General features: G+C 44.4%; 2 protein-coding genes across 9 annotated transcripts in view; one reads left to right on the top strand and one right to left on the bottom strand.

Moving 5' to 3' along the window:
- LOC140714162 (zinc finger CCCH domain-containing protein 10-like) overlaps nucleotides 1-26,118 on the bottom strand; it is a 134,448-nt gene that overhangs the window by 42,209 nt on the left and 66,121 nt on the right. The gene's annotated exons all lie outside the window — the stretch shown is intronic.
- On the top strand, nucleotides 1,134-26,118 carry neil1 (nei-like DNA glycosylase 1). Of its 5 annotated transcripts, none has more exons than XM_073025006.1 (10): nucleotides 1,134-1,211; nucleotides 2,242-2,727; nucleotides 3,810-3,929; nucleotides 5,560-5,623; nucleotides 8,585-8,684; nucleotides 16,436-16,560; nucleotides 18,734-18,761; nucleotides 18,929-19,005; nucleotides 23,986-24,196; nucleotides 25,721-26,118. In XM_073025006.1, exons 2-10 carry the CDS (start codon nucleotides 2,255-2,257, stop codon nucleotides 25,789-25,791), a joined length of 1,269 nt encoding a protein of 422 aa, XP_072881107.1. In that variant the 5' UTR covers nucleotides 1,134-1,211; nucleotides 2,242-2,254; the 3' UTR covers nucleotides 25,792-26,118. The 5 variants fall into 5 exon arrangements, with proteins under 5 accessions (XP_072881107.1, XP_072881108.1, XP_072881109.1 ...); XM_073025007.1 differs by having other exon boundaries at nucleotides 1,145-1,183; XM_073025008.1 differs by having other exon boundaries at nucleotides 1,168-1,221.

Raw genomic sequence — 26,118 nt, 5'->3', positions numbered from 1 at the left:
ATTTATATTTGCATTTGCAGAGTTTGTTGTTTTCTGCACTCTGATTGATCGTTCAATGATCCTGTTATGGTTACTATTCTACAGATTTGCTGAGTATGCCACGAGAATAAATCTCAGGGTTGTATACAGTGTGTAATTTGATAATAAAATTTACTTTGAACTTTGAATGTTTATGGGGTGGGGAAGACAGAGCAAATTCAATGGGCCAAATGGCTTAATTCTGCTCCTAGGTCGTATGGCACATCTGTAGGGATTTGTAGGTCATTGGTGACATATCAAGTCCCTCAGATCCCTAATGAAACACAGCCACTATTGAGCCTTCTTTGTAATTGTGTCAACATGTTGCACCCTAGGTAGATCTACAGACACCCAGGAATTTGAAACCGTTCACCCTTTCCACTGCTGATTGCTTGATGGGGACTGCTGTGTGTTCCCTCAACTTCCCCTCGCTGAAGTTCACAATCAATTCCTTGGTCTTACTGGCCTGAATGCCAGGTTGTTGTAGCAACACAAATAAACCAGCTGATCTATCTTGCTCTGGTATGCCTCATTGTGGATGGAGTGGGGAGTAGAGGGGAGAGAGGAGTGGAGGAGAAGAGAAGGGAGGGAAAGGGGAGGATAGGGGAGGGAGAGGGGGAGGGGAGAGGGGGAGGGAGACGGAGATGTAGGAGGGGGAGAAGGAGAGATGGTGGAGACTGAGGGTATGGGGGGGGGGGGGGCGAGGGGAGAAGAAGCAATGTGATGGCGGCCGGGAGAATTGGGTAGATTCGGAGGGACAGATGGGCACAGATCACCTGAAACTCGACTCAGCTGCTGTTCTGTAGACGCACTTCTGGCATCTGCACTCTTCGATGTACCTTTCAGGCTTTCTCAGGGAGTCAAATCCTATGGAACTGGCTTGCAAAACCCAGGGAGATCATCATCTTCAGCGAGTAAACCGATATTTATTCCTCCACAACATTTTAAAATAGGTGGCTGTTTTGTACTTGTGGTATGCAAATGGCTTGGAATAATTTCAAAGGCACTTTCCTGACTCTCGAATGCATCAGAAGCGATAGGGAAGGCTGCTGCTTCAAGACCGACGTAAGTTGGGGGGGGGGGAAGACTACAGGTCCCAGAATGCATCGCCAGGAAGTCGCGTCGACTTTGCACAGAGAGGAAGAGACGCTGGAAATAAACCGGGGTTCCTTCAAGTTAAACACTGCATTGAGGTTTTGCAAAGTTTGTCTTGATTGCACTGGTAGCTTACTTGCGCGCGTGTTGGTTGCCGGCAGTCAGATCTAAGATGCAAACTTTGCATGTTTTATTGCGCACCGAGCTGTTTGTATAACCTATTGCACATGTCGGCAACAAATCCCAACGAGCGTTTCATTGAGTGCATTTTTGCAGATTGTAACAACTCATTTTAAAGTCGGTTGAGATTTAAACCTTATTTAGTGCAACTAATTTCTGCCGACATTGTTGAATGTGTAATGTGGCCTCTGTGTGATTAGGTGCTTGGAATCAGGACAGAATAAGGCACAGGAAATGGTATGTTTACACCATGTTTTAGTATGGTTTGGCTTTGATTTCAGGTATCAGCTGGGGTTGAGTGGGCAAGGCTGCCAGATCTGATCAGGAGGTTATGAGAGCGATCCCCACTTTGCACATTATGCGCGATGACACTCCTATACAGGACTTAGAGGCCACTCTAATTTACGGTCATGAGCACAAGGAGAGATGCGATGAAAAGGTTGCTTGAGCTGCATCGCAGGCGCATAGGCAGAGAGAACACAGCGAAAAAAGACCACGGTAAAAAATGAGGACACGAACATAGTGGTATAAGAGGGAGTCTTTAGTGTTCCATTGCTGATTTGGGGTAGTTGTGTTGGTGGGTTCGAGAACCTTATAGTTGACTGTTCCTGATCGCGGTAGAGTGTGGCATTGTTGGCAGTGACCTCCTGTGATTCAGGGGTGAATTATCTAAGGCCTCACCTTCACACTTGGGTGGGTGTAATAGGTCCCATGACATTATCTGAAGAAGAAGAATAGGAGGGTGCTTATTCCCAGTGTCCTGACCAGTATTGACCCTTTGGGAGACTAGGGGCTTTGGGACTCTGGTCAGAGAAGGAGTTGGCCTGGGCTAGGTTGAACTGTGGAGAAACCTGATTGTTTCAGTGGTCTCCTTGGGTCTGAGGAAATACTTTCTACCATCAACTCGGATGATCGCTCTCAGTGTCCTTTGTTTTATTCCCAACCCAGGTTGTCCTATAAGATGCCTGAAGGACCCGAGCTTCACTTGGCAAGCAAGTTTGTTAACAGGGTCTGCGGTGGCCTCGTGTTTTCAGGGAGCGTGGAAAAATCTGCTGTGAGTAAAAACTGTGAGGTGCCGTTCCAGTGCGATGCCTACATCATCTCGGCAGTGTCACGGGGGAAGGAGGTCAAGTTGACCCTGGCACCAATCAAAGATGAGGACTGTAAGGAAGATGTAAAGTGCCCGGCAACGGAGCCTGGGAAAGAGTCTCCTGGTCCGGTGGATATCGTCTTCCGCTTTGGGATGTCGGGCTCGTTTGAACTGGCTGCGGAGGAGGAGGTCCCAAAACATGCCCACCTCAGGTTCTTCACCAGAGACAAGCCCAGACGGGTGCTGTGCTTCGTGGACCCAAGAAGGTTTGGGAGTTGGGAGGTCAACGGGACCTGGCAGCCGGACAGGGGGCCCTGTGTGATGTTTGAATATGAAAAGTTCAGGTATATTACAGTAGAATCTGCAGAACAAAAGCAGGCCTGTGTGGCCAACGTCATTCATGCCGACCGCAACGGCGATCTATCCTAACGCCATTTGCCCGCATGAGCCCCATATCACTCCATTCCTTTCCTATCCAAGTACGTGTCCAAATAGTAATTGGTTTATTATTGTCTCGTGTGCTGCGATAGATTGAAAACATGTTTTGCAAGGCATCTATGCAGCTCACTTAACTGAATAAGTGCATTGAGATAATTATTATTTATTATTAATATTAAGTGAAAAGCAGAATGTTGTGTTACTGTTAGAGAAAGTACAGGCAATAACGTGTAAGAGCCACATTGGGGTAGATTTTGAGGTCAGGAATCCATCTCATTGTACAAGAGGTCCATTTAATAGTCTTATAACTAGGTTCATTTTATTGTCGAGGTATACACATACAATACAACTCTGATATTTGTCTTCTCCAGATAGCCATCATATACCCATGAAAATGTAAAAGAAACAAAACTTGCAGACCCCAGAATCCCCCACCCTCTCCCCCCCAGAAAGAGAACGGCGACAATAACAATCCCCGACCCCTCTCTGCCGCAGAAAAAAAACAGCGACAGTAGTAATCCTGACACTGTCCCTGCAGAGAAAAAAACCAGCAATAATAACAATCCCCGACCCTCTCGCCCTCTGTCCATGAGCCTGGGTGCATATTTTCAGGTTGTGTCTTTTGCACCGTACTGTAGTAATATTATGTAATACACTGTACCACTGCTGTTGCAGGAAAAAAACAAATTCCATGACATGTGAATGATGATAAACCTGATTCTGATATGGGTCTCTATTGTGAACTGAAGGTGGGGGGGAGGAGAGGGGTATTATGCTTGAGAAAAGGGGGAGAGAGAGGGGAGGGAGTGGGAGGCACCAGAGGGACATTCTGTAATGATTAATAAACCAATTTTTCAGAATCAAATGACCTTACCTGATGCCTCAGGGTGGGGTGTGCCTGCACCTGGGCCACACCAGCGGTTTGACTCGGCAGTGGGGGTGCCTTTGCATGCAATCGAACCAACTGCCTCATTTCTAACCTACACAGGCAGAATGTGCTGTCGAATCTTTCTGACAAAGCTTTTGACAAGCCGATCTGTGAGACGCTATTAAACCAGAAGTACTTCAATGGAATTGGGAATTACCTACGGGCAGAGATACTCTTCAGGTGAGTGAGGTGTTTCGGTTCTTCCCTTATTTCATCAGGAGTTGAGACGAGATAATCCAGCCTTGTATCCCTCCCCACAGCCACGGGGGAAAATACTACTTAGTTCCCACCATTGCGGGACGGAAATACACCACTATTGTGTGTGTGTGTGTGTGTGTGTGTGTGTGTGTGTGTGTGTGTGTGTGTGTGTGTGTGTGTGTGTGTGTGTGTGTGTGTGTGTGTGTGTGTGTGTGTGTGTGTGTGTGTGTGTGTGTGTGTGTGTGTGTGTGTGTGTGTGTGTGTGTGTGTGTGTGTGTTGGGGTACAGCACCACAGCACATCAATTGCTATCTCTACTCCTGTTTCACGCCCTGCAGGGCATCCCGCTGACCCCTGCTCCGCATCCACCCCCCAAATCAGTGAACAGACTGGCGTGACCCAGCAGGATACCTGTAATATTATATTTAACATATAATAATACCTATAATCTGTTAAAACATAAATATTGACTGTATATTAGAATAATTAGAGTAGTTGACAAAAAAAAGCTTTAGAAACTAACAGAGAGTGAGGGTCACAGAGGTAAACGAAAGTGCAGAAAATGGTTGAGAATCATTGATCTCTACAGCCTTGGTCCAACAAAAGAATTTCCAGAGTTGAGGCTTGGAGTAGCTTCTGAGTAACCATTGTAAAACTGAAGCCACGGGCATCTCGGGGAAAGTTCACCAGTGGTGTGAACCTGAGCTCATGCAAAGGACGGTTGTGCTTGCTGGAGGTAAATCACTCTGTCCCAGGACATCATTGTGGGAATTCCTCAGGAGAATGTCCTAGGCCCAACCCGCTTCAGCTGTTTTATCAATGACCTTCCTTCTGTTATAAGGCCAAAGGTGGGGATGTTCGCTCTTTAATTCCATTTGTAACTCCTCAGCAAATGAAACAGTCCATGCCTGTGATTCAGAAAGACCCAGACAATACTCACAGATGGGCTGAAATTGGCCAGTAAAGTTTTGTGTCACGGAAGTACGAGGCAGTGACCATCTTGAACAAAAGAGAGTCTAATTACCTTCCCCTGACATCAACTATCATTACCATCCCCTAGTCCTTCACCATTGATATCCTCAAATCGCTGTTGATTCGAAACTCAACCGGACCAGCAATGTAGCTTCTGATTGAGTAGGAAGCACAAGATCAGTGGTGAGGCCTATTTCCCTGGTCCATGGTTGCAAACACAGGTCAGGGACCGGGTACCCTGTGGTGGTTGACACACCTCTTGACACCCAAAATTCTTTCCACTATCTACAGACCTGTGTCACAGAGTTATTGAGCACTGAATCTACCATCAGAATTCGGAATAGTCCATGAGCACTACCTGACTAGTTTGCTCTCTTTGTTTATATTATTGTTAGTTATAGTATTTTTAAGTATTGCATTGTACTGTTGCCATAAAACAAATTTCATGACAGTGGTACTAAACCTGATTCTGATTCAGAAATCTTCCTAACTGGTCTTCACTAAGCAAGATTCCCATCTAAGCTAATCCCATTTAGCCCATATTCCTCTAAACCTCTCCTCTGCTTGTCCTTTTAAGTGTACCTGCTTCAACCACTTCCTCTGACAGCTCATTCCCCATACAAACCTGTCTTTATCTTTAGGTTGAAAGTTCCTCCGTTTGAGAAAGCAAGGACGGTGCTGGAAGCTTTACTCCATAAGGAGACGGTAAGGTTAATCCCAGGGCTTTACAGAGACAAGGTAGGAAAGAGTTTCCATTATCTGAACATTTTCTCTGGAGCAGAGAGGAATGTGAAAACTCCTAGGGAATGCTGTGATATACATCTCTGAATCTGGAATATTGCAAAAGTCGTTTGCAAAGTACCATTGGATTATTGGATCATTTTAAATTCCATATATTTATTTTTGTTTGTGACAAAGAAACAGGTAAAACAGTTTCTTTGTCACACACACAAAAACATCCACACCTTAGTTGCTATACCTACACACAACTAGAGTTTTTCTATGATCTGTATTTCATTGGAAATACTTTTGACTATGTGGCTAAGCTCAGCTCAAACACTATCTGTAAATTTGCCAATGACACAACTGCTTTTAATAGTACAGTACAAAAGTTTTAGCACATATACAGTTGAAGTCAAAAGTTTACATACACCTTAGCCAAACACATTTAAACTCAGTTTTTCACAATTCCTGATATTTAATCCTAGAAAACAATCCCTGTCTTAAGTCAGTTAGGATCACAACTTTATTTTAAGAATGTGAAATGTCAGAATAATAGTAGAGAGAATGATTTATTTCAGCTTTTATTTCTTTCATCACATTTCCAGTGGGTTAGAAGTTTACATACACTTCGTTAGTATTTGGTAGCATTGCCTTTAAGTTGTTCAACTTGGGTCAAACATTTTGGGTAGCCTTCCACAAGCTTCTCGCAATAAGTTGCTGGAATTTTGTTCCATTCCTCCAGACAGAACTGGTGTAACTGAGTCAGGTTTGTAGGCATCCTTGCTCACACACACTTTTTCAGTTCTGCCCACAAATTTTCTATCGGATTGAGGTCAGGGCTTTGTGAAGGCCACTCCAATACCTTGACTTTGTTGTCCTTAAGCAATTTTGCCACAACTTTGGAGGTATGCTTGGGGTCATTGTCCTTTTGGAAGACCCATTTGCGACCGAGCTTTAACCTCCTGGCTGATGTCTTGAGATGTTGCTTAAATATATCCACATATTTTCCTTCCTCATCATGCCATCTATTTTGTGAAGTGCACCAGTCCCTCCTGCAGCAAAGCACCCCCACAACATGATGCTGCCACCCCCATGCTTCACGGTTAGGATGGTGTTCTTCGGCTTGCAAGCCTCACCCTTTTTCCTCCAAACATAACGATGGTCATGACCAAACAGTTCAACTTTTGTTTCATCAGACCAGAGGACATTTCTCTAAAAAGTAAGATCTTCGTCCCCATGTGCACTTGCAAACTGTAGTCTGGCTTTTGTATGGCTGTTTTGGAGCAGTGGCTTCTTCCTTGCTGAGCAGCCTTTCAGGTTATGTCGATATAGGACTCGTTTTACTGTGGACATAGATACTTGTCTGCCTGTTTCCTCCAGCATCTTCACAAGGCCCTTTGCAGTTGTTCTGGGATTGATTTGCACTTTTCGCGCCAAAGTACGTTCATCTCTAAGAGACAGAGTGCGTTTCCTTCCTGAGCGGTATGATGGCTGCGTGGCCTCATGGTATTTATACTTGCATACTATTGTCTATACAGATGAATGTGGTACATTCAGGCGTTTGGACATTGCTCCCAAGGATGAACCAGACTCGTGGAGGTCCACGATTTTTTTTTCTGAGGTCTTGGCTGATCTCTTTTGATTTTGTTTGTAAACTTCTGACCCACTGGAATTGTGATATAGTCAATTAAAAGTGAAATAATCTGTAAACAATTGTGGGAAAAATTACTCGTGTCATGCACAAAGTAGATGCCCTCAGCATCTTGCCAAACCTATAGTTTGCTAATATGAAATCTGTGGAGTGGTTAAACAGTGAGTTTTAATGACTTCAACTTAAGTGTATGTAAACTTGTGACTTCAACTGTAGATAGTTATGGTGCCTAAGCCCTTTGCACAGAACTGTAGTTATATATGTATTGCACTGTACTGTTGCCTTGATAAAAACACAAATTTCATGACATATGTGAGTGATGATAAACCTGATTCTGATATGGGTCTCTAGAGTGGGGAGGGGGCAGGGACAGGGGAATCATGGCTGGGAAAGGGGGAAGGGAGAGGGGAGGAAGTGGGAGGCACCAGAGAAACTTTCTGTAATGATCAGTAAACCAATTGTTTGGAATCAAATGACCTTGCCTGGTGTCTCAGAGCTGGGCCTGTCTGCACCCGCACCGCACCCCACCCACCTCCTCTGCCACCTGTCCCACACTCCTCTCACAATGCACTACTCTTGCCATTTCCATCATCCTTTGGTTCGGCCATATTTACAAACTCACACTCTGCTCCACTTTGGCAAATAACCTGGTTATATACCATATATGTGCCTAAGATTTTGGCACAGTACTGTATATCAGATGTCGATGAGGAGGCATACAAGAGTGAGCTGGATTAGATGGTTAACAACAGCCTCACACTCAAGGTCTGTGAGAGCAATAATCTTCCCTTTTCTGCTCATTGATTTCAGTTCCTGCATTGAAGTTATGCTACCTCACTAGTAATCTGGATTCCTGGTCCAGTTAAAAAAAAAACAGCTTCACTCCAATCTGTACCATGGCAGTAGGTGAAACTAAGTTTAGTTAAATAATCTGGAATGTGGGAATGCCAGGTGAGTTTGACCACATGCTTCAGAGTCAGGAGGGGTCTTGTACTCAACATTTCCAGGGTGCTAACTCCAGAGCGAACCTGGCAGAATGTTCAGGAAGGCTGAACCCATTCAGTGTTTCATGAATGAGGCTCTGTGGAAGAACAGTGATTGAGGAGGAAGGTTCGGACAGTTGTATAATGTGTAAAGGTTGGGGCAAAGTGAGTTGAGATTGGGGGAGAGCAGTTGGATGGGAATGGAACACAAATGGCCAAGAGGTCTACAAGGGTTACTGAAGATCAGGAGCTTTCTTCCAGTGTAGCTACATTGAGCTACAGCACTGACTGTCTGTCTCTATTCTCAAGACAGCTGAGTTGACTCTGAGTAAGAAAATAAAGATGAAGTTGGAGAATCCTGATATACTTGAGCTGTGCCACTTGCTACCGTTGGAGGTCATTAATTTGGGTAAGTGGTTCTATCTTCAGGCAGCAAAATGTTGATAATCCACCCGTCGTCTCTTTGGAAATCCAATTTATAGTCCAGCTTCTGTTGAGAAAATTGGAGGGACGCCTCATGTCTGTCTGAGCAGCTTCTAACCAGGCAGCATCAACATCAAATTCTCAAATTTCTAGTAACCGTTCACCTCTACTTTTTTCCTTTTCACCTCTTTTGTATCCCTTGATTCAACAGGGACCCATCATCCTGTCTCTTTCCCTCTTTCCCCTTCTCTATCTGCCTATTACCCACACACTTCTCCTACTGGTTCCCCTCCCTACCTCCCTCCCTTTATTCCATACTCCACTGCCCTCTCCTATCAGATTCTAAATCTTCAGCCCTTTGTCACTTGCAAACTCCTGACATCCTTCCCACTCTCTTTCCCTTCCTCACCTAGATCCACCCATCACCTGTTTTAGCTCCACCCCTTTCCTCCACCAGTTTGTACCAGCTATCTCTCCTTCTGAAGGGTCTGGACCTGAGTTATTTATTGTCATTTCTCTTCATAGAGGCCTAACACACTAAGTTCCTGCAGCACCTTTGTCTGTAGTCCAGTTTCTGGTGATGTTGGCTGTGCTTCCTTTAAACTTGCTGGTACCCTTTTTCCCACACTCTCTTTAGAAAGATGTGACTAAGGATCAGAAGATCCCTTGTGGGTTGACTTAAAAAACTGCAAGGGTAAAAGGACGTTGATCACAGTTATATAGAGGCCTCCCAACAGTGGCTGGGATGGACCACAGGTTACAACAGGGAATAGAAAAGGCGAGTCAAAGGGGCAATGTCATGGTGGTCATGGGAGATTTTAACATGCAGGTCGATTGGGAAAATCAGGTTGGTAGTGGATCTCAAGAGAGTGAGTTTGTTGAATGCCTAAGAGATGGCTTTTTAGAGCAGTTTGTTGTTGAGCCTACTAGGAAATCACCTTTACTGTATTGGGTGTTATGTAATGAACAAGAGGTGATTAGGGAGAGGTAAAAGAACCCTTAGGAACCAGTGATCACAATACGATTGTGTTCAATTTGAAATTTGATAGGGAGAAAGTAAAGTCTGATGTAGCAGTATTTCAGTGGAGTAAGGGAAATTACAGTATGAGAGAGGAGTTGGCCAAAGTAAATTGGAAGGAGATGCTGGCAGGGATATCAGCAAAGCAGCAATGGCATGTGTTTCTGGGAAAAATGAGGAAGGTGCAGGATAGATGTATTCCAAAAATGAAGAAATACTCAAATGGTAAAATAGTATAACTGTGACTGACAAGGGAAATCAAAGCTATTGTAAAAGCAAAAGAAAGGACATACAATAAAGCAAAAATTAATGGGAAGATAGAGTGGGAAGTGTTTAAAAACCTACAGAGAGCAACTAAAAAATCATTAGAAGGGAAAGATGAAATATGAAAGCAAGTAAGCAAATAATATCAAAGTGGATAGTAAAAGTTTTTTCAAGTATATTAAAAATAAAAGAGAAATGAGAGTGGATATAGGACCGTTAGAAAATGAGGCAGGAGAAATAATAACAGGGGACAAGGAGATGGCTAATGAACTAAATGAGTATTTTGCATCAGTCTTCACTGTGGAAGACACTAACAGTATGCCTAATGTTGTAGTGTGTGAAGGAAGAGAAGTGGGTGCAGTTACTATTACAAGAGAGAAGGTGCTCAAAAAGCTGAAAGACCCAAAGTTACATAAATCACCTGGACCAGATGAACTGCACCCTAGGGTTCTGAAAGAGGTAGCGTTAGAGATTGTGGTGGCATTAGAAATAATCTTTCAAAAATCATTGGACTCTGGCATGGTGCCAGAGGACTGGAAAATTGCAAATGTTACTCCACTCTTTAAGAAAGGAGGAAGGCAGCAGAAAGAAAATAATAGACCAGTTAGCCTGACCTCAAAGGTTGGGAAGATGTTAGAGTCAATTGTTAAGGACGAGGTGATGGAGTACTTGGTGACACAGGACAAGATAGTACAAACCTGTTGGTATTCTTTGAGGAGATTACAAGTAGGATAGATAAAGGGGATGCAGTGGATGTTGTATATATGGACTTTCAGAAGACCTTTGACAAGGTGCCACACTTGAGGCTTTTTACCACGTTAAGAGCCCATGGTATTACAGGAAAGTTACTAGCATGGTTAGAACATTGGCTGATTGGTAGGAGGCAGTGAGTGGGACCACTTCTTTTTATGCTGTATATAAATGATTTAGATGATGGAATAGATGGCTTTGTTGCCAAGTTTGCAGATGATATGAAGATTGGTGGAGGGGCAGGTGGTGTTGAGGAAACAGGTAGGATGCAGAAGAACTTAGATCAGGAGAATGGGCAAGAAAGTGGCAAATGAAATACAGTGTTGGAAAATGCATGGACATGCACTTTGGTAGTAGAAATAAATGTGCAGACTATTTTCTAAATGGGGAGAAAATCCAAAAATCTGAGATGCAAAGGGTCTTGGGAGTCCTTGTTCAGAACACCCTGAAGGTTACCTTGCAGGTTGAGTCGGTGGTGAGGATGACAAATGCCATGTTAGCATTCATTTCAAGCGGTCTAGAATACAAGAGCAAGGATGTGATGCTGAGGCTTTATAACGCACTGGTGAGGCCTCACCTTGAGGATTGTGAATAGTTTTGGGCCCCTCATCCGAGAAAAGATGTGCTGGCATTGGAGAGGGTCCAGAGGACATTCACAAGGATGATTCCAGGATTGAAAGGGTAATCGTGAGGTACATTTGATGGCTCTGGGTCTGTACTCACTGGAATTCAGGGAGGATCTCATTGAAACCTTTCGAATGTTGAAAGACCTAGACAGGGTAGATGTGGAAAGGACGTTTCCCATGGTGGGAGAGTCTAGGACAAGAGGGCACAGCCTCAAGATAGAGGGACGCGCTTTCAAAACAGAGATGCAGAGAAATTTCTTTCACCAAAGGGTAGTGAATTTGTTGCCAGATGCAGCTGTGGAGGCCAGGTCGTTGGGTGTATTTTTGGCAGAGATTGATAGGTTCTTGATTGGACATGGCATAAAAGGTTACAGGGACAAGGCCGGGCATTGGGGTTGAGGAGGAGATAAAAAAACGATCGGCCATGATTGAATGGTGGAGCAGACTCGATGGGCCAGATGGCCTAATTCTGCTCCTATGTCTTATGGTCTGTACAATGACCAAGTTTAGTTTGTTTATAGATACAAAGACACAGCACAGTAACAGACCTTTCCCCAACAATCCTGCGCCGCCCAATTACACCCGTTAAACCAATTAAGCTACTAATCCATAAGTCTAGGAAATATGGAAGGGAAGCGAAGCTCCCGAGGGAATCTACACGGTCATGAGCTGAATGTGTAAACTCTTTAGACAGTAGTGAGAATTGAACCCAGGTTGCTGGTGCTTTAATAGTGTTATGCTAAACATCTACGTTACCATGCAGCCCTCAGTAGGGTTAAGCAGTTTCTTGTGCACTTTTTAAACTTGCTGCTTTCTCCGGCTATTTTATTATAAATACTGAATAATGTCCTAGTAAACTCTGAATATAAAAGGAATGCTGGGGTAGGATTATGGTCCAGCAGACAGTAAAATTCGCTCATTCAGCACCACAAGTCCTGAGCATGTCGAATTATCAGAGTTTTGCTGCCTCAGTCTCCATCACTGTTGAGAGTATTAAATGAAAAGGGCCTGTCTATCCCCTCTCTCTGTGTGTGATAATCTCAGTCTGGTTCAGGTTTTGTCTCTGTCATCTTCTGGATGTTTAGTTCATCTTTGTTGTGGAACACTGGGGGACCAGCTGGAGTTTTAAATTAATTTCACGGCTTCCTTAATTGGAGTAAGCACACATATCACTGCATTTTACAGACATAGCCGTACAGCACCAATCAGGGTATTTGGCCCAACTGATCCATGCCGACCATGATTGCTACCTGGGCACATTTGGCCCATAAACCTTGCCTATCCATGTTCCTATCACAAGCATGAGAGAATCAGCAGATGCTGGAAATCCAAGCAACACGCGCAACATGCTGGAGGAACTCAGCGGGCCAGGGAGCATCGATGGAAAAAAGTACAGTTCATGTATCGGGCTGAAACCCCTCACCAGGACAGGAAAAAAAAAGATGAGGAGTAGATTTAAAAGGTGCGGGGAGGGGAGACAGATACCCAAGGTGGATAGGAGGGGGAAGGGTAAAGTAAAGAGCTGGGAAGTTGATTGGTGAGAGAGATACAGGGCAGGAGATGGGGGAGTCTGATAGGAGAGGACAGAAGGCCATGGAAGAAAGAAAGGGGGGAAAGAAAGAGGGAGGTGATGGGCAAGCAAGGAGATAAGGTGAAAGAGGGAAAGGGCGTGGAGAATGGTGAAGTGGGGGGGCCATTTGCATAAATTTGAGAAATCGATGTTCATGCCGTCAGGTTGGAGATTACCCAGATGGAATATAAGGTGTTGTTCCTCCAACCTGAGTGTGGCCTCATCGTGACAGTAGAGGAGGCCGTGGAGTGACATACTGGAATGGGAAGTGGAATTAAAATGGGTGGTCAATGGGAGATCCCGCTCTTTCTGGTAGACAGAGCATAGGTGCTCGGTGAAGCAGTCTCCCATTCTACGTTGGGTCTCATAGATATACAGGAGGCCACAACGCATGCACTGGATACAGTACCTGACCCCAACAGACTCACAGGTGAAGTGTCACCTCACCTGGAAGGACAGTTTGGGGCTCTGAATGGCAGTGAGGCAGGAAGTGTAGGGGCAGGTGTGGCACTTGTTCCGCTTGCAAGGGTAAGTGCCAGGAGGGAGATCAGTGGGGAGGGGCAAATGGATAAGGGAGTCTGGTAGGGAGCGATCCCTGTGGAAAGCAGGAAGTGGGGGGAGGGATGGAAAGATGTGCTTGGTGGTGGGATCCCGTTGGAGATAGCGGAGGTCCCGGCGAATTATGTGCTGGTAGGGTGTAGGTGAGGACAAGAGGAGCCCTATCCTTGGTAGGGTGGGAGGAAGATGGGGTAAAGACCGAGATGCACGAAATGGAACAGATGCAGTTGAGGGCAGCGTTGATAGTGGAGGAAGGGAATTCTCTTTCTTTGAAAAAGGACATATCCTTCATTCTAGAATGAAAAGCCTGTTCCCGAGAGCAGATGTGGTGGAGACAGAGGAATTGAGAGAAGAGGATTGTGCTTTTACAAGTAAAAGGGTGGAAAGAGGTACAGTCTAGGTAGCTGTGAGAGTCCGTGGGTTTATAATAGACATCAGTAGATCAGCTGTCTCCAGAGGTACAAACAGATCGAGAAAGGGGAGGGAGGTGTCGGAAATGGACTGGGTAAGTTTGTGAGGGCAGGGTGGAAGTTGGAGGCAAAGTTGATAAGTCATTGAGCTTAGCAAGGGTGCTGGAAGCACCTATCTGAGTGCCTTTTAAATCACTCCCTTCTCCTCTTAAGCCTAAACTCTGAACAAAAGACTGCACATTTTATGCACTGCTATAAGATCACCCATTTTCCTGCACTGCAATTTAAAAATCAGAATTCCCAACCTGCTGAACCTTTCTCAGTCCCTCAAGTACCATCAACATTCTCCTAAATCTCCCCTGCACTTTTTCAAGCTTAACACGGTCTCAATGGAATCCAATTCCATCTTGTGATGAATCACTGGGATTCTCTATCCCAGCATTTTCAAATACCAAGTCACATAAGATTTACAGTGCCTATTAAAAGATTTCAGCCCCATCAGAAGTATTTATGTTTTATTGTTTTACAACTTTGAGTCACAGTGGATTTAATTTTAAATATAAAACACAAAATAATTGATTGCATAAGTATTCACCCCCTTTGACATGAAACACCAAATCATCACTGGTGCAGTCAGTTGGTTTTGGAAGTCATATAGTTAGCTAAATGGAGATCACCGTGTGCAGTCAAGGTGTTTCAATTGATTGTAGTAAAAATACACCTGTATTTGGAAGGTCCAACTGCTGATGAGTCAGTATCCTGGCAAAAATGACACCATGGAGCAACTCCATGAAAAGGTTTTTGAAAAGCCAGGTCAGGAGATGGATACAAGAAAAATTCCAAGTGGAATGTCCCTTGGAGTACAGTTAAGTCAATCATCAAGAAATGGAAACAATATGGCACAGCTGTAAATCTGTCTAGAGCAGGCCGTCCTCAAAAACAGAGTGACCGTGCAAGAGGGGGACTAGTGAGGACATTAAGAGACCTATGACAACTCTGGAGGAGGGGGGACTAGTGAGGACATTAAGAGACCTATGACAACTCTGGAGGAAGGGGGACTAGTGAGGACATTAAGAGACCTATGACAACTCTGGAGGAGTTACAAACTTCAGTGGCTGAGATGGGAGAGAGTGCATACAACAACTGTTGCCTGGGTGCTTCACCAGTCACAGCTTTATGGGAGAGTGGCGAAGAGAAAGCCACAGTTGAAAAAAACCCACATGAAATCTCAGCTGGTGTTTGTCAGAAGGCATGTGGAATACCCTTAAGTCAGCTGAAAGAAGGTTCTATGGTCAAATGAAACCAAAATTTAGCTTTTTGGCCATCAGACTAAATCCAAAATACAGAGGGTAAAATGAATGCTGCAAAATACAGGGAAAACTTGATGCAGTCTACAAGAGAACTGCGACTTGGGAGAAGGTTTGCTTTTCAGCAAGTCAGTAACCTCCAAGCATAAAGCCAAAGTTGCTCGGGAATGGCTTAAAAACAACAAAGTTAGTGTCCTGGAGTGGCCAAGTCAGAGTCCGGACCTCAATCCAATTGAGAATTGTGGCTGGATTTTAAAAGGGCTGTTCCCCATACAATCATGTGACAGAGTTTGAGCAGTTTAGTAAAGAAGAATGGGAAAAATTGCAGTGTCTGGATGTGCAAAGCTGTTAGAGACCTATCCACACATGCTCAAGGCTGTAGTTGCTGCCAAAGGTGCATCTAATAAATACTGACTTGAAAGGGATGAATACTTAGGCAATCAATTATTTTGTATTTTATGTTTGTAATGAATTTAGATCACTTTGCAGAGATCTGTTTTCACCTTGACACGAAAGAGTCTTTTTCTGTTGATCAGGCAGAGTTATGCATATCGGATGTGAAGTGGAGTTGAGGTTAGTGATCAGATTGGCCATTATTGAATGGCAGCTAAGACTCAGGATTACACGACCTATTCTACCGATACTTTGGCCAAGGGATATGAGTTTTTGACCTCTGGTTCATCATGAGAGCACTGGAACCGTTTAGTGTGTGAGATGACACAGAGGGCACATGAAGGTGTATTTGCTGATTAGTTGCAACCTTTCTTTTAGCATTGCAACATATAAAAATGGTCTTTGTAAGGTGTAGTCTCCAGTGGATGGTTCCAGCCCTCGTTCACAGAAATTGAGTAAGCAAAAATGTGCAATTAATGCAGGCAAGTGTGATTCGTAGGGATTGTCATATAGCATACACACAGCTGGCCAAAGTTGTATGACTCTATCTGCACAAAGGGTCGACTTATATAGTCAGTCTTATGAAGTGAGGCACAAGTACTGTGGCACTAGAAATCCTGAAGTTAAATCTGGAAGTACTGAAAGCATCTCAGATCTACACATGTGGAGAGAAAAAGAGAGAGGGGAACCATTAACACTTTTTGATGGTGACCTTTCACCAGCGTTCCTGACAACAGGGCTGGGTATTCCCAGTACTCTTTGTGTAAGGAAGAAGAACGATAGAACAGTGCTCCCTCTGTGCCAGTGGATCAGTGTAATTATCCCTCTTCCCCAACTACAGGTGGGGAGGGCTACAACTCCAGCCGCACGAGCGAATCCTCCACTTTCAGTGCCTGGCTCCGCTGCTACGAAGTGGTGGGAATGCAGACGTTACGTGACGGCAACAGTAGAACCATTTGGTTTCAGGTAACTGGAGCTGCTCTCTACTATTCTACACTGCTGTTAGAAGACTGCTAAATTGCTCCATAGTATAATAATTTGGACTGTTAAGAGTCGTAGATACAACATGGAGACCCTGCCTTTCACTGAGTCTACACTGTCCATCGAGCACCCATTTACACAAATCCTACTTTAGGCCATTTTATTCTTGATCCAATAATTGCCTCGTTATGATCAGGCACCTTGTTGTTTCCCTGCTCTGCACTTCCTCTGTTTCACTTTATTCTGCGTTGTTATTGTTTTACCTTGTTCTACCTCGGTACACTGTGTAATGATCTGATCATTATGAGCAGTATGCAAGACAAAGCTTTTCACTCTCTCTCTGTTCTTGAGACAGTAATATTCCCATTCCAGTCTCCGAGCAAGCCGCTTGTGTTAACCTAAGGGAGGGACACAAGATCTGCTGATGTTTAAAGGAGTTTAACTCAGACGTCAAATTCCGATTCAGATTTATTTATCACATGTACATCAAAACATACAGTGAAACACATCACTTGCATTAACAACCGACACAATCTAAGGATGTGCTGGGGGCAGCCCACAAGTGGTGTCAAAAATTCCAGTGCCGATATGGCGTGCCCTCGATGCTTGCCAGAAAACAGAATACAACAAAACAGCACCAGCAAGACAAACCCTTTTCCTGCCTCCCACCCACACACACAACAGGCCTCCAGCCTCCAGTTTCCAGGCTTTGGCCAGTGGGCCTCCACTTCTGGACTACTGATAGGCCATCAAGCTCCATTCTTCTGTATCGCCCCTCCCAGCCCCGGACTAGCCGGTGACAGGACCTGAACTCTGGGTGGTCAGTCTGTCTGCCCATCGTGCCTCCTGCTCGCCTGGCATTCAAGTGCAGAGCTGAAGCTCGGACATTGGATGGCCTTTGTCACCCATCCATGCCATTGAACTTTGACCGAGAATGCAATGTGGAGGTCTGACCTCTAACTGCCCCACGTACCTGTCCCTAAGCCCTCACCTGACCTCTGATTCCCCTCTCTGACCCCAAAACCAACCCTATGAACTTAAAATTTGAGTTTTCCCTGGAATTTAATGGAGAGAGAGTTTAACTCCCCTCAGTTTTCCACTCTCCCCTCCTCTCAGTTTCCATTCTGTATTCTGGTTACCTTCTCACCCCTTCTCCTCCCCTGCCCTCATGAACTGTCCATCATCTCCCTTGTTTCTCCACCTCCTTCCATACTGTCCTCTCCTATCAGATCCCTTCTTCCTCAACCTTTACCTTTTCCACCTATCACCTCCCAGCTCCTTACTTCATCCCCCAGTTTCACCTATCACTTGCCATCTAGTACCTCCTTCCCCCTACTCCATCTTCTTATTCTGGCTTCTGCCCCCTTCCTTTCCGGAAGTGATGAAGGGTCTCATCCCAAAACATCAACTGTTTACTCTTTTCCATAGATGCTGCCTGAGTTCTTCCAGAATTTTGTGTGTGTTGCAGAATCTCATGTGTTCACGATTTACAGATTGGTAGATTAATTGGTTTAGATAAATTGCTTTAGCTTTTGGTGGGAAGGCAGGGAGAATTAATGAGGATTCTGGGGAAAATTAATGGGAGAATGGAATTGCTCTGTGAGCCCAATGTGGGTCAAAATGGCTGCCGTTAATGTTATAAGGAAATACACAGTGCTATATGGTATATGGCGGTTGTCCATTGTATCTGACGATGACAGGAAATCTGTGTGGGAGAGTTTTTAAAGTGGAAAAGCCATTGCACTGGGGCAGTTCCGCTTTCTCAACCTCAGAAGTCTGGGTGCAGTGGTACAAACGAGACTGGGGTCTTCCTTGGTTGCAGTTGATGACCATGACATCGTCTATGCCTTGTCATGCCCTTTGCTTTCCCCGGAGCGTTTCAGTACCACCTTCCTATCCATTGGATCTCACAGTAGATCTCATCCGCCCTGTCCGCCGGAACTGACTTTGCCTGCTAGGACAGGCGAAGGATTAATACAAATGGTATGATGGTTAGTGTGGACTCAGTAGGCCAAAGATTCGGTACTGATCACTCTCCCTCTTTATAATTAAATCCATGGAGTCAGTCATCACCATTTGAACCTCCGCTACCACTCCCTCAAGATGAATACACTCCTCGTCCTTGCTCTTCTTAGTTGTGTGTTTGGTTCTATTCCAGGGTAACCCAGGACCGCTGGCTCCAAAAGGTGAGCATGATTTTAATTATTTCCCCTTGTGTTTTACACCATTACCATTTGAATTAAGAAGTTTACACATCAGGTGTTCTGAGCTGACTTCTGAACGATAACTGGACGATATTTTGGGCTCTGCAGTTCTAATCTATTCCACAAACCAATTTTTCTCCCGCTGAAAGGCTCCAAAGTTCGCAAAGCCAAGTCTCGGAAAAAAGGGACAGTGGATGAGAATGTGAACCAATCAGAAACACCTAAGGTGAGTGAAAAAACCTATTTTGTTGCATGATGGAAACAAGTCATTGGCCTGTAACCTTTCTCCGCAGATGCCGCCTGACATGCTGAATGTTTCCAGCAGATTGTTTTTCAGTCAGATTTCCACCATCTGTAGTATTTTAGTTTCTGGCCAATGTGATTGGTGTCAGCTCTATTTCTTGCCTGTTCCCAATTATCTATGACTTCCCTATTGAAATCTGTCCATTATTCTGAATCTACCCCACCCCCATCAAATTCTGGATTCCCCCACAGATGGTGGGACAGTGATACAACTAAAAGTGCTACAGCCTCACAGCTTGAGTGGGAAGAGTCAATCCGGTGCTGTCTGTGTGGAGTTTGCATGCTCGGTGTGACTGTAGGGGCTTCCTCAGGGTGCTCCAGTTTCCTTCCAGTCCCAAAGACTGCTAAACTAACAGACTGCTTTAAGTTGCTCCCAGCAACAGTAGGTGTTAGAACAGTCTAGAATATGGGAAGAAGAGGTTACGAGGAAAATTATATGGGGATTGCCATTGCTCTATGCACCGGTAAGGACTCAGTGGGATAAATGGCCTCTGCTTATCCAGAAATATGGAAATCCGCCACTACTTTCATGAGGACAGCATTAGATGGGAGCTAAGAATTCTAAACAGAGTGCTCCAACTTCCCCTCACACCCAAAGGTATGCAATTGGTAGGTTAATTGGTCCCTAGTGTATGGGTGAGTGGTAGAATCTGGTGGGGGGGAGAATAAAGTAGCGTGAGTGTAGGGTTGGTGTAAATGGGTGGCTGTGACTTAAAAACCTCTTTCCATGCTGTATAGCTCTCTCCTAAGAGGAATAATAATCCTGTTGGTCACTGTTACCAAAGCCCTTAAGAATACAAAACGTTTCAGTAAGATCTCTTGTTGCTAGTAGTTCATTATTGGCACATGTACTGGAGGTACCATGAAAACCTTTTGCTTAGTGCCATTCAGCTGGATCATGTCATATATAAGCAAGTCAAGATCGTAAAAAGAATCGCTCATTCATGATGTGCCATATCATATGATGTGGGCGATCATAGTCTATAACCATGATTGTTCTTGCAAAATTTTTCTACATAAGTGGTTTGCTATTGCCTTCTTCTGGACAGTGTCTTTGCAAGACGGGTGGCCCCAGCCATTATCAATACTCTTCAGAGATTGTTTAGCTGGTATCAGTGGTCGCATAAGCAGAACTTGTGATATGCACCAGCAGCTCATACAACCTGCTCCCATTGCTTCACGTGACCCTGATAGTGTCGGGTGGGGGAAGCTCAACAGATGCTATACCTTGTCCAAGGGTGATCTGCAGGCTAATGGAGGGAAGGAGCACCATTCACTTCCTTTGGTAGAGACGTTTCTCACTCCGCCACCTGGTAAAATGAGTAACAATGCAGAATACAGTATCGTGGTTACAGAGATCCACCTTTGGGGACATCTTCAAATGGCAATGTAGTGATTTTTGCCGCAGATAGTTGGCAAGGAGAAAGCAGTAAGACAATTCAGAACTGTTTTGTTCACTGTGGTTTCAAGCATTCAGGCTGGGAAATGCCAGAAATGGCTGGGTATTGATAATCATCTCGAATGTTGCAATGAAAAGGAAGATTTTGAGGATGCAATTGTTGAAAGCTTGGTTTGAAGGCAGTTCATTATCTGCACTGGATGTCTGCGCTGATTTTGTTAATTTACAATGTGTCCAAGTTAACCAGAAGCCACTCTATTTTTGCATTCCTGATGGAGCCCAGTGTGTTTCTTGTTACATACTTGGATTTTCAAAAGGCCTTTGACAAAGTGCGTGCATGAAGCTGCTTAACAAGGTAAGAGCCCATGGTATTACAGGAAAGATACTATCATGGAGGCAAAGAATGGGAATAAAGAGGACTTTTCTTGTTGGCTGCCAGTGACTAGTGGTGCTTCACAGGGGTCAGTCACTTTTCACGTTATATGTCAATGGTTTAGATGACACAATTGATGGCTTTGTGGCCAAGAGTGTAAACGATAGGAAAATAGTGAAGAATGATACTGAAGAAGCAGGGCGGCTGCAGAAGAACTTAGATTGGGAGAATTAGCAAAGAAGTGTACAGATGGAATATAGTGGAGGAAATTGTACAGTCATGCACTTCGACAGAAGGATTAAAGGAGTAGACTTTTTTTCCAAATGGGGAGAATGTTCAAAAACCAGAGGTGCAAGGGGACTTGGGAATCCTTGTACGGGATTCCCTGAAGGTCAAGTTGAAGGTTGAGTAGGTGGTGAGGAAGGCAGATGCAGTGTTAGCATTCATTTCAACAGGACTATAATATAAAGCAAGGATGTAATGATGAGGCTTTATAAAGCATTGGTCAGACCACACTTGTAGTATTGTGAGCAGTTTTGGGCTCCTTTTCTAAGAAAGAATGTGCTGGCAGTGGAGACTGTCAAGAGGATGTTCAGGAGAATGGTTCTGATAATGAAAGGGTTAATATCTGAGTGTTTGATGGCTCTGGGCCTGGAGTTTAAAAGAATTGAGACCAAATGAACTTCCAGTCAAGATGGTGCCTGCATACATACTCCTTTGGTTGACATTTTCTGGATAGATCATGAAACCATCGTAACTTCTTTTATGTCTTTTACATTTGTTTCTCAACTTGAATGTGATTCTGGAACTGATGGAGCCTGTGTTTTTTCTGTTTGGAGATCATTTGGAGATGGTATTGGTATTGATGTGGATAGAGAATTGGTTGGCAGACAGGAAGCAAAGTGTGGGAGTAAATGGGACCTTTTCAGAATGGCAGACAGCGACTAGTGGGGTACTGCAAGGCTCAGTGCTAGGACCCCAGTTGTTTACAATATATATTAATGATTTAGACGAGGGAATTAAATGCAGCATCTCCAAGTTTGCGGATGATACGAAGCTGGGTGGCGGTTTTAGCTGTGAGGAGGATGCTAAGAGGATGCAGGGTGACTTGGATAGGTTAGGTGAGTGGGCAAATTCATGGCAGATGCAATTTAATGTGGATAAATGTGAGGTTATCCACTTTGGTTGCAAGAACAGGAAAACAGATTATTATCTGAATGGTGGCCGATTAGGAAAAGGGGAGGTGCAACGAGACCTGGGTGTCATTGTACACCAGTCATTGAAGGTGGGCATGCAGGTACAGCAGGCGGTGAAAAAGGCAAATGGTATGTTGGCATTCATAGCAAAAGGATTTGAGTACAGGAGCAGGGAGGTTCTACTGCAGTTGTACAAGGCCTTGGTGAGACCGCACCTAGAATATTGTGTGCAGTTTTGGTCCCCTAATCTGAGGAAAGACATTCTTGCCATAGAGGGAGTACAGAGAAGGTTCACCAGATTGATTCCTGGGATGGCAGGACTTTCATATGAAGAAAGACTGGATCGACTAGGCTTATACTCACTGGAATTTAGAAGATTGAGGGGGGATCTTATTGAAACGTATAAAATTCTAAAGGGATTGGACAGGCTAGATGCAGGAAGATTGGTTCCGATGTTGGGGAAGTCCAGATCGAGGGATCATAGTTTAAGGATAAAGGGGAAGCCTTTTAGGACCGAGATGAGGAAAAACTTCTTCACACACAGAGTGGTGAATCTGTGGAATTCTCTGCCACAGGAAACTGTTGAGGCTGGTTCATTGGCTATATTTAAGAGGAAGTTAGATATGGCCCTTGTGGCTAAAGGGATCAGGGGGTATGGAGAGAAAGCAGGTACAGGGTTCTTAGTTGGATGATCAGCCATGATCATACTGAATGGCGGTGCAGGCGCGAAGGGCCGAATGGCCTACTCCTGCACCTATTTTCTATGTTTCTGTGTTTGGGTGCCTCAGTGCTCTGCAGGCTCCGAGATGGTTCTGGGAGGCAGAGGCAGCGTGATCAAACCTCGTGGCGAAATGGCTGCAGGATGGCACGCAAGCCGATGTTTGACTCCCTTTCATTCATTATAGCTTGCATTGCTCGCCGACTGAAGCATCGAAGCGAGTACAGAGTGTGCACACCAGCTCTGTACCGGAGAGGGGAGAGCCACTGTGCCCGGAGAGTGTTACCCAGGTTTTCTCTACTTGGACTGTAGACATTTTTTTTAAAGTCTTACAGTTTTTATATTCTGTGTTTTTGCACCTGATCTCATTTTTCTTTTGTGCGGGGAGGGGGATTTAGGGGTCACTGTGCCTGATCCGTTTTGTTCATTTTTTTGTGTGGGGAGGGGAATTTGGGTTGACGTGCTTGTTCTGTTTTCGCTTTTTTTGTGTGTGGGGGAAGAGAGATTTGGGGGTCAATAGGCCTGATCTCTTTCGTCTTTTTTTTGTGCAGGAGGAGGGATTTGGTGTTGATGTGCCTGTTCTGTTTTTGTGTGGGGAGAAGGGATGTGTGGGTTGATGATTGCACTGCCTTCCTTCTCTTTCTTGGTTTCATGGCTACCTGGAGAATTGAAGAATTTTGGACCTGTATACTTTGATAATAAATGCAGCTTTGAACCTTTGAATATTGAAAGGCCTGGATAGAGTGGATGTTTCCTACAGTGGGGAAGTCTAGGACCAAAGGCCAGACCCTCAGAATAGAGGTACATCGATTTAGAACTGAGATGAGGAGGAACGTCTTTAGCCAGAGGGTAGTGAATCTGTGGAATTCTGTGCCACAGACAGCTGTGGAGGCCAAGTCAGTAGATATATTTAAAATAGAGGTTGAAAGGATCTTGATTAGTCAGGGCATCAAAGATTATGGGGAGGCAGGAGAATGGGGTTGAGAGGGATAATAAATCAGCCATGATGGAATGGCAGAGGAGACTCAATGGACTGAATGCCCTAATGTTGCTCCTATGTCTTATGGTCTAAACAGCAGCTGTGTCATTCATTGTCTAAGAGGGCATTTTGAGTTGTCCTCACTACGAATATGCCGGAGTATTTGTAGATACTTTCACTAGTGAACTAACCTTCAATGGCTTCAGCTCTTCCTTGTATGATTTTCCTTTGTGAATAGGGTCACACTGACAGAAAGAGGAAGGGGCAATCAGAGCAGCAGATAACTGCAGAGGTTTCAAAAGATCTTTCCAAGAAGAAGCCCCGGAGAAGTAGGGCAGCTGGGAAGCAGGCGGAAGGGACAGAGGCGTGTGAGGAAACCAGGAGAAGATCTGTACGCGCCAGGAAGAAGAGTGCAGGAAAGTCACCGTCACTTCCAGAGGCTCCAGCAGGTACCTGACTCATTCTGTGTTCAGCAGCTAACGCATTCCATGTCAGAACCCTAGCCAGAGACATTGAGTACTTTGCTAGGTAACTGTGATGCTCCCTAAAGCAGACAGCTATCTTATAAATTCCCAGAGTTGCTCGGGCTTCTGTGGATTGCTAAACAATACTGACCTTCCGTTTTAAACCACTTAGCCTTGGTTCCAGTTCACTCTCTAGCTTTGCCTCTCTCTGGGATTGGAAGGCCTCTGCTATGTTTTTACAGAAACAGGCCCTTCAGCCCACCTTGACCACCTGTCTACCCCAATCCCATTTACTCACAATAGCTTTCAGTGCCTTGGCAATAGAAACTCTTCTCATCCTGTGTTACTCCATGTCCTGTTGGTACTAGGAGTGTTCCTGCTCTTCAGGTGGAATTGTGGATCATTTTTCAATCACCAAATCATCAGACTTCATAAATTAATCCATCTGTTCCCTTTGTATCATTGGTGTGTAGAAGAACTGTACAGTAACTGATTGATCCTCTTGTTGCATTAAAGGAAAATCATGGAAGGTAGACACTCAGTAGCCACTTTATTAGTTACATCTGTACACCTGCTCGTTAATGCAAATATCTAATCATCCAATCGTGTGGCAGCAACTCAGGGCACAAAAGCATGAAGACGTGGTCAAGAGGTTCAGTTGCCGTTCAGAATGGGGAAAAACTGCGACGTTGCCCGTGGAATGATTGTTGGTGCCGGACAGGGTATCTTGGAAACTGTGGATCTCCTGGGATTTTGCCACACAACAGGCTCTAGCGTTTACAGAGAATGGTGCAAGAAAAAATAAAACATCTAGTGAATGGCACTTCTGTGGATGCAAACACATTGCTAATCAGAGAGGCCCAGAGGAGAATGGCCAGACTGGGTCAAGCGGGTCTCTGAACGCACACGTCGAGCATTAAAGTGGATGGGCCACAGCAGCAGAAGACCACACCAGGCTCCACTCCTGTACCTAACAAAGAGGCCTCTGAGTGCATAGTGGGTAATGACAGTGCTGCCACTATTTAGAATTACCTCGAATCTGTCAAACCCTCGGTGTGGACCCATAGCAAGTGGGCAGCGGAACCAAGGTGGCAGATGCTTCGTTATTTAAATCGGAGGAATGAAATCAGTTCAATATCCAAGACATTGCCTATATCAGACGCACAGCATTTTTACCTGTTACAGGAGAAGGTTAGGCAGAGCTGCCCTCCAGTCCACTGCCTGAAGTTACCCCCTGTAATCACTACTATGCTGACCCAACTCCAGGATATACAGATTCGCTTCCCTGTCCTCAGAATTACACTTCTATTTCCGCACTTTTATTACCTTCTTTTGCACCTTGCTTCTCAGTCTTTGTTTATATATAGAATTTTTGTAAATTATATTCTATATTGTGTTTTTCTGTAAATGCCTGCAAGAAAATGAATCTCAGTGTAGGATGTGGCAACATATATGTGAGTTGATAATAAATTTACTTTGAATTTTTTAACTTTGATCTTTTCTCTCAAGTTGCAGAATCTTTAACTCCAAAGACTCGGTCGAAGAAATCCAGGAACAAATCGGGAAGGGAGCCAGTTTAATGTTCGGAAACAAGCCCAATAGGATTTTTGGATTAAAGTGGAATTATTAAAAGCTGCGGGCAAGGAAAAAGTGGATCAGGACAGGCGGTGTGGTAGGATGTAGTATCGCTCAGCTGAAGACCTCTGTCGCTGATTGTGTCTACTGGATTAAATCTCCACCACAGCACCTCCCTTCCTGAGGCTTCATCTCCCTGGCATCTTGTAAATCGTCTTTTAAAACGTATAGAATAAGAAAAAGATCCAAATTTACTATTTTTAAATATTTTCTACTTTTTAAATGTAGTCTATCATTTTTACCATTGAAATAAAAACTATCTGACATTTTAA

This window comes from Hemitrygon akajei, chromosome 21 (genome assembly GCF_048418815.1).
Source record: "Hemitrygon akajei chromosome 21, sHemAka1.3, whole genome shotgun sequence".
Lineage (NCBI taxonomy): Eukaryota > Metazoa > Chordata > Chondrichthyes > Myliobatiformes > Dasyatidae > Hemitrygon > Hemitrygon akajei.
Note: the sequence above shows the minus strand (reverse complement) of the source record. Positions and strands in the feature narration are given on the sequence as shown.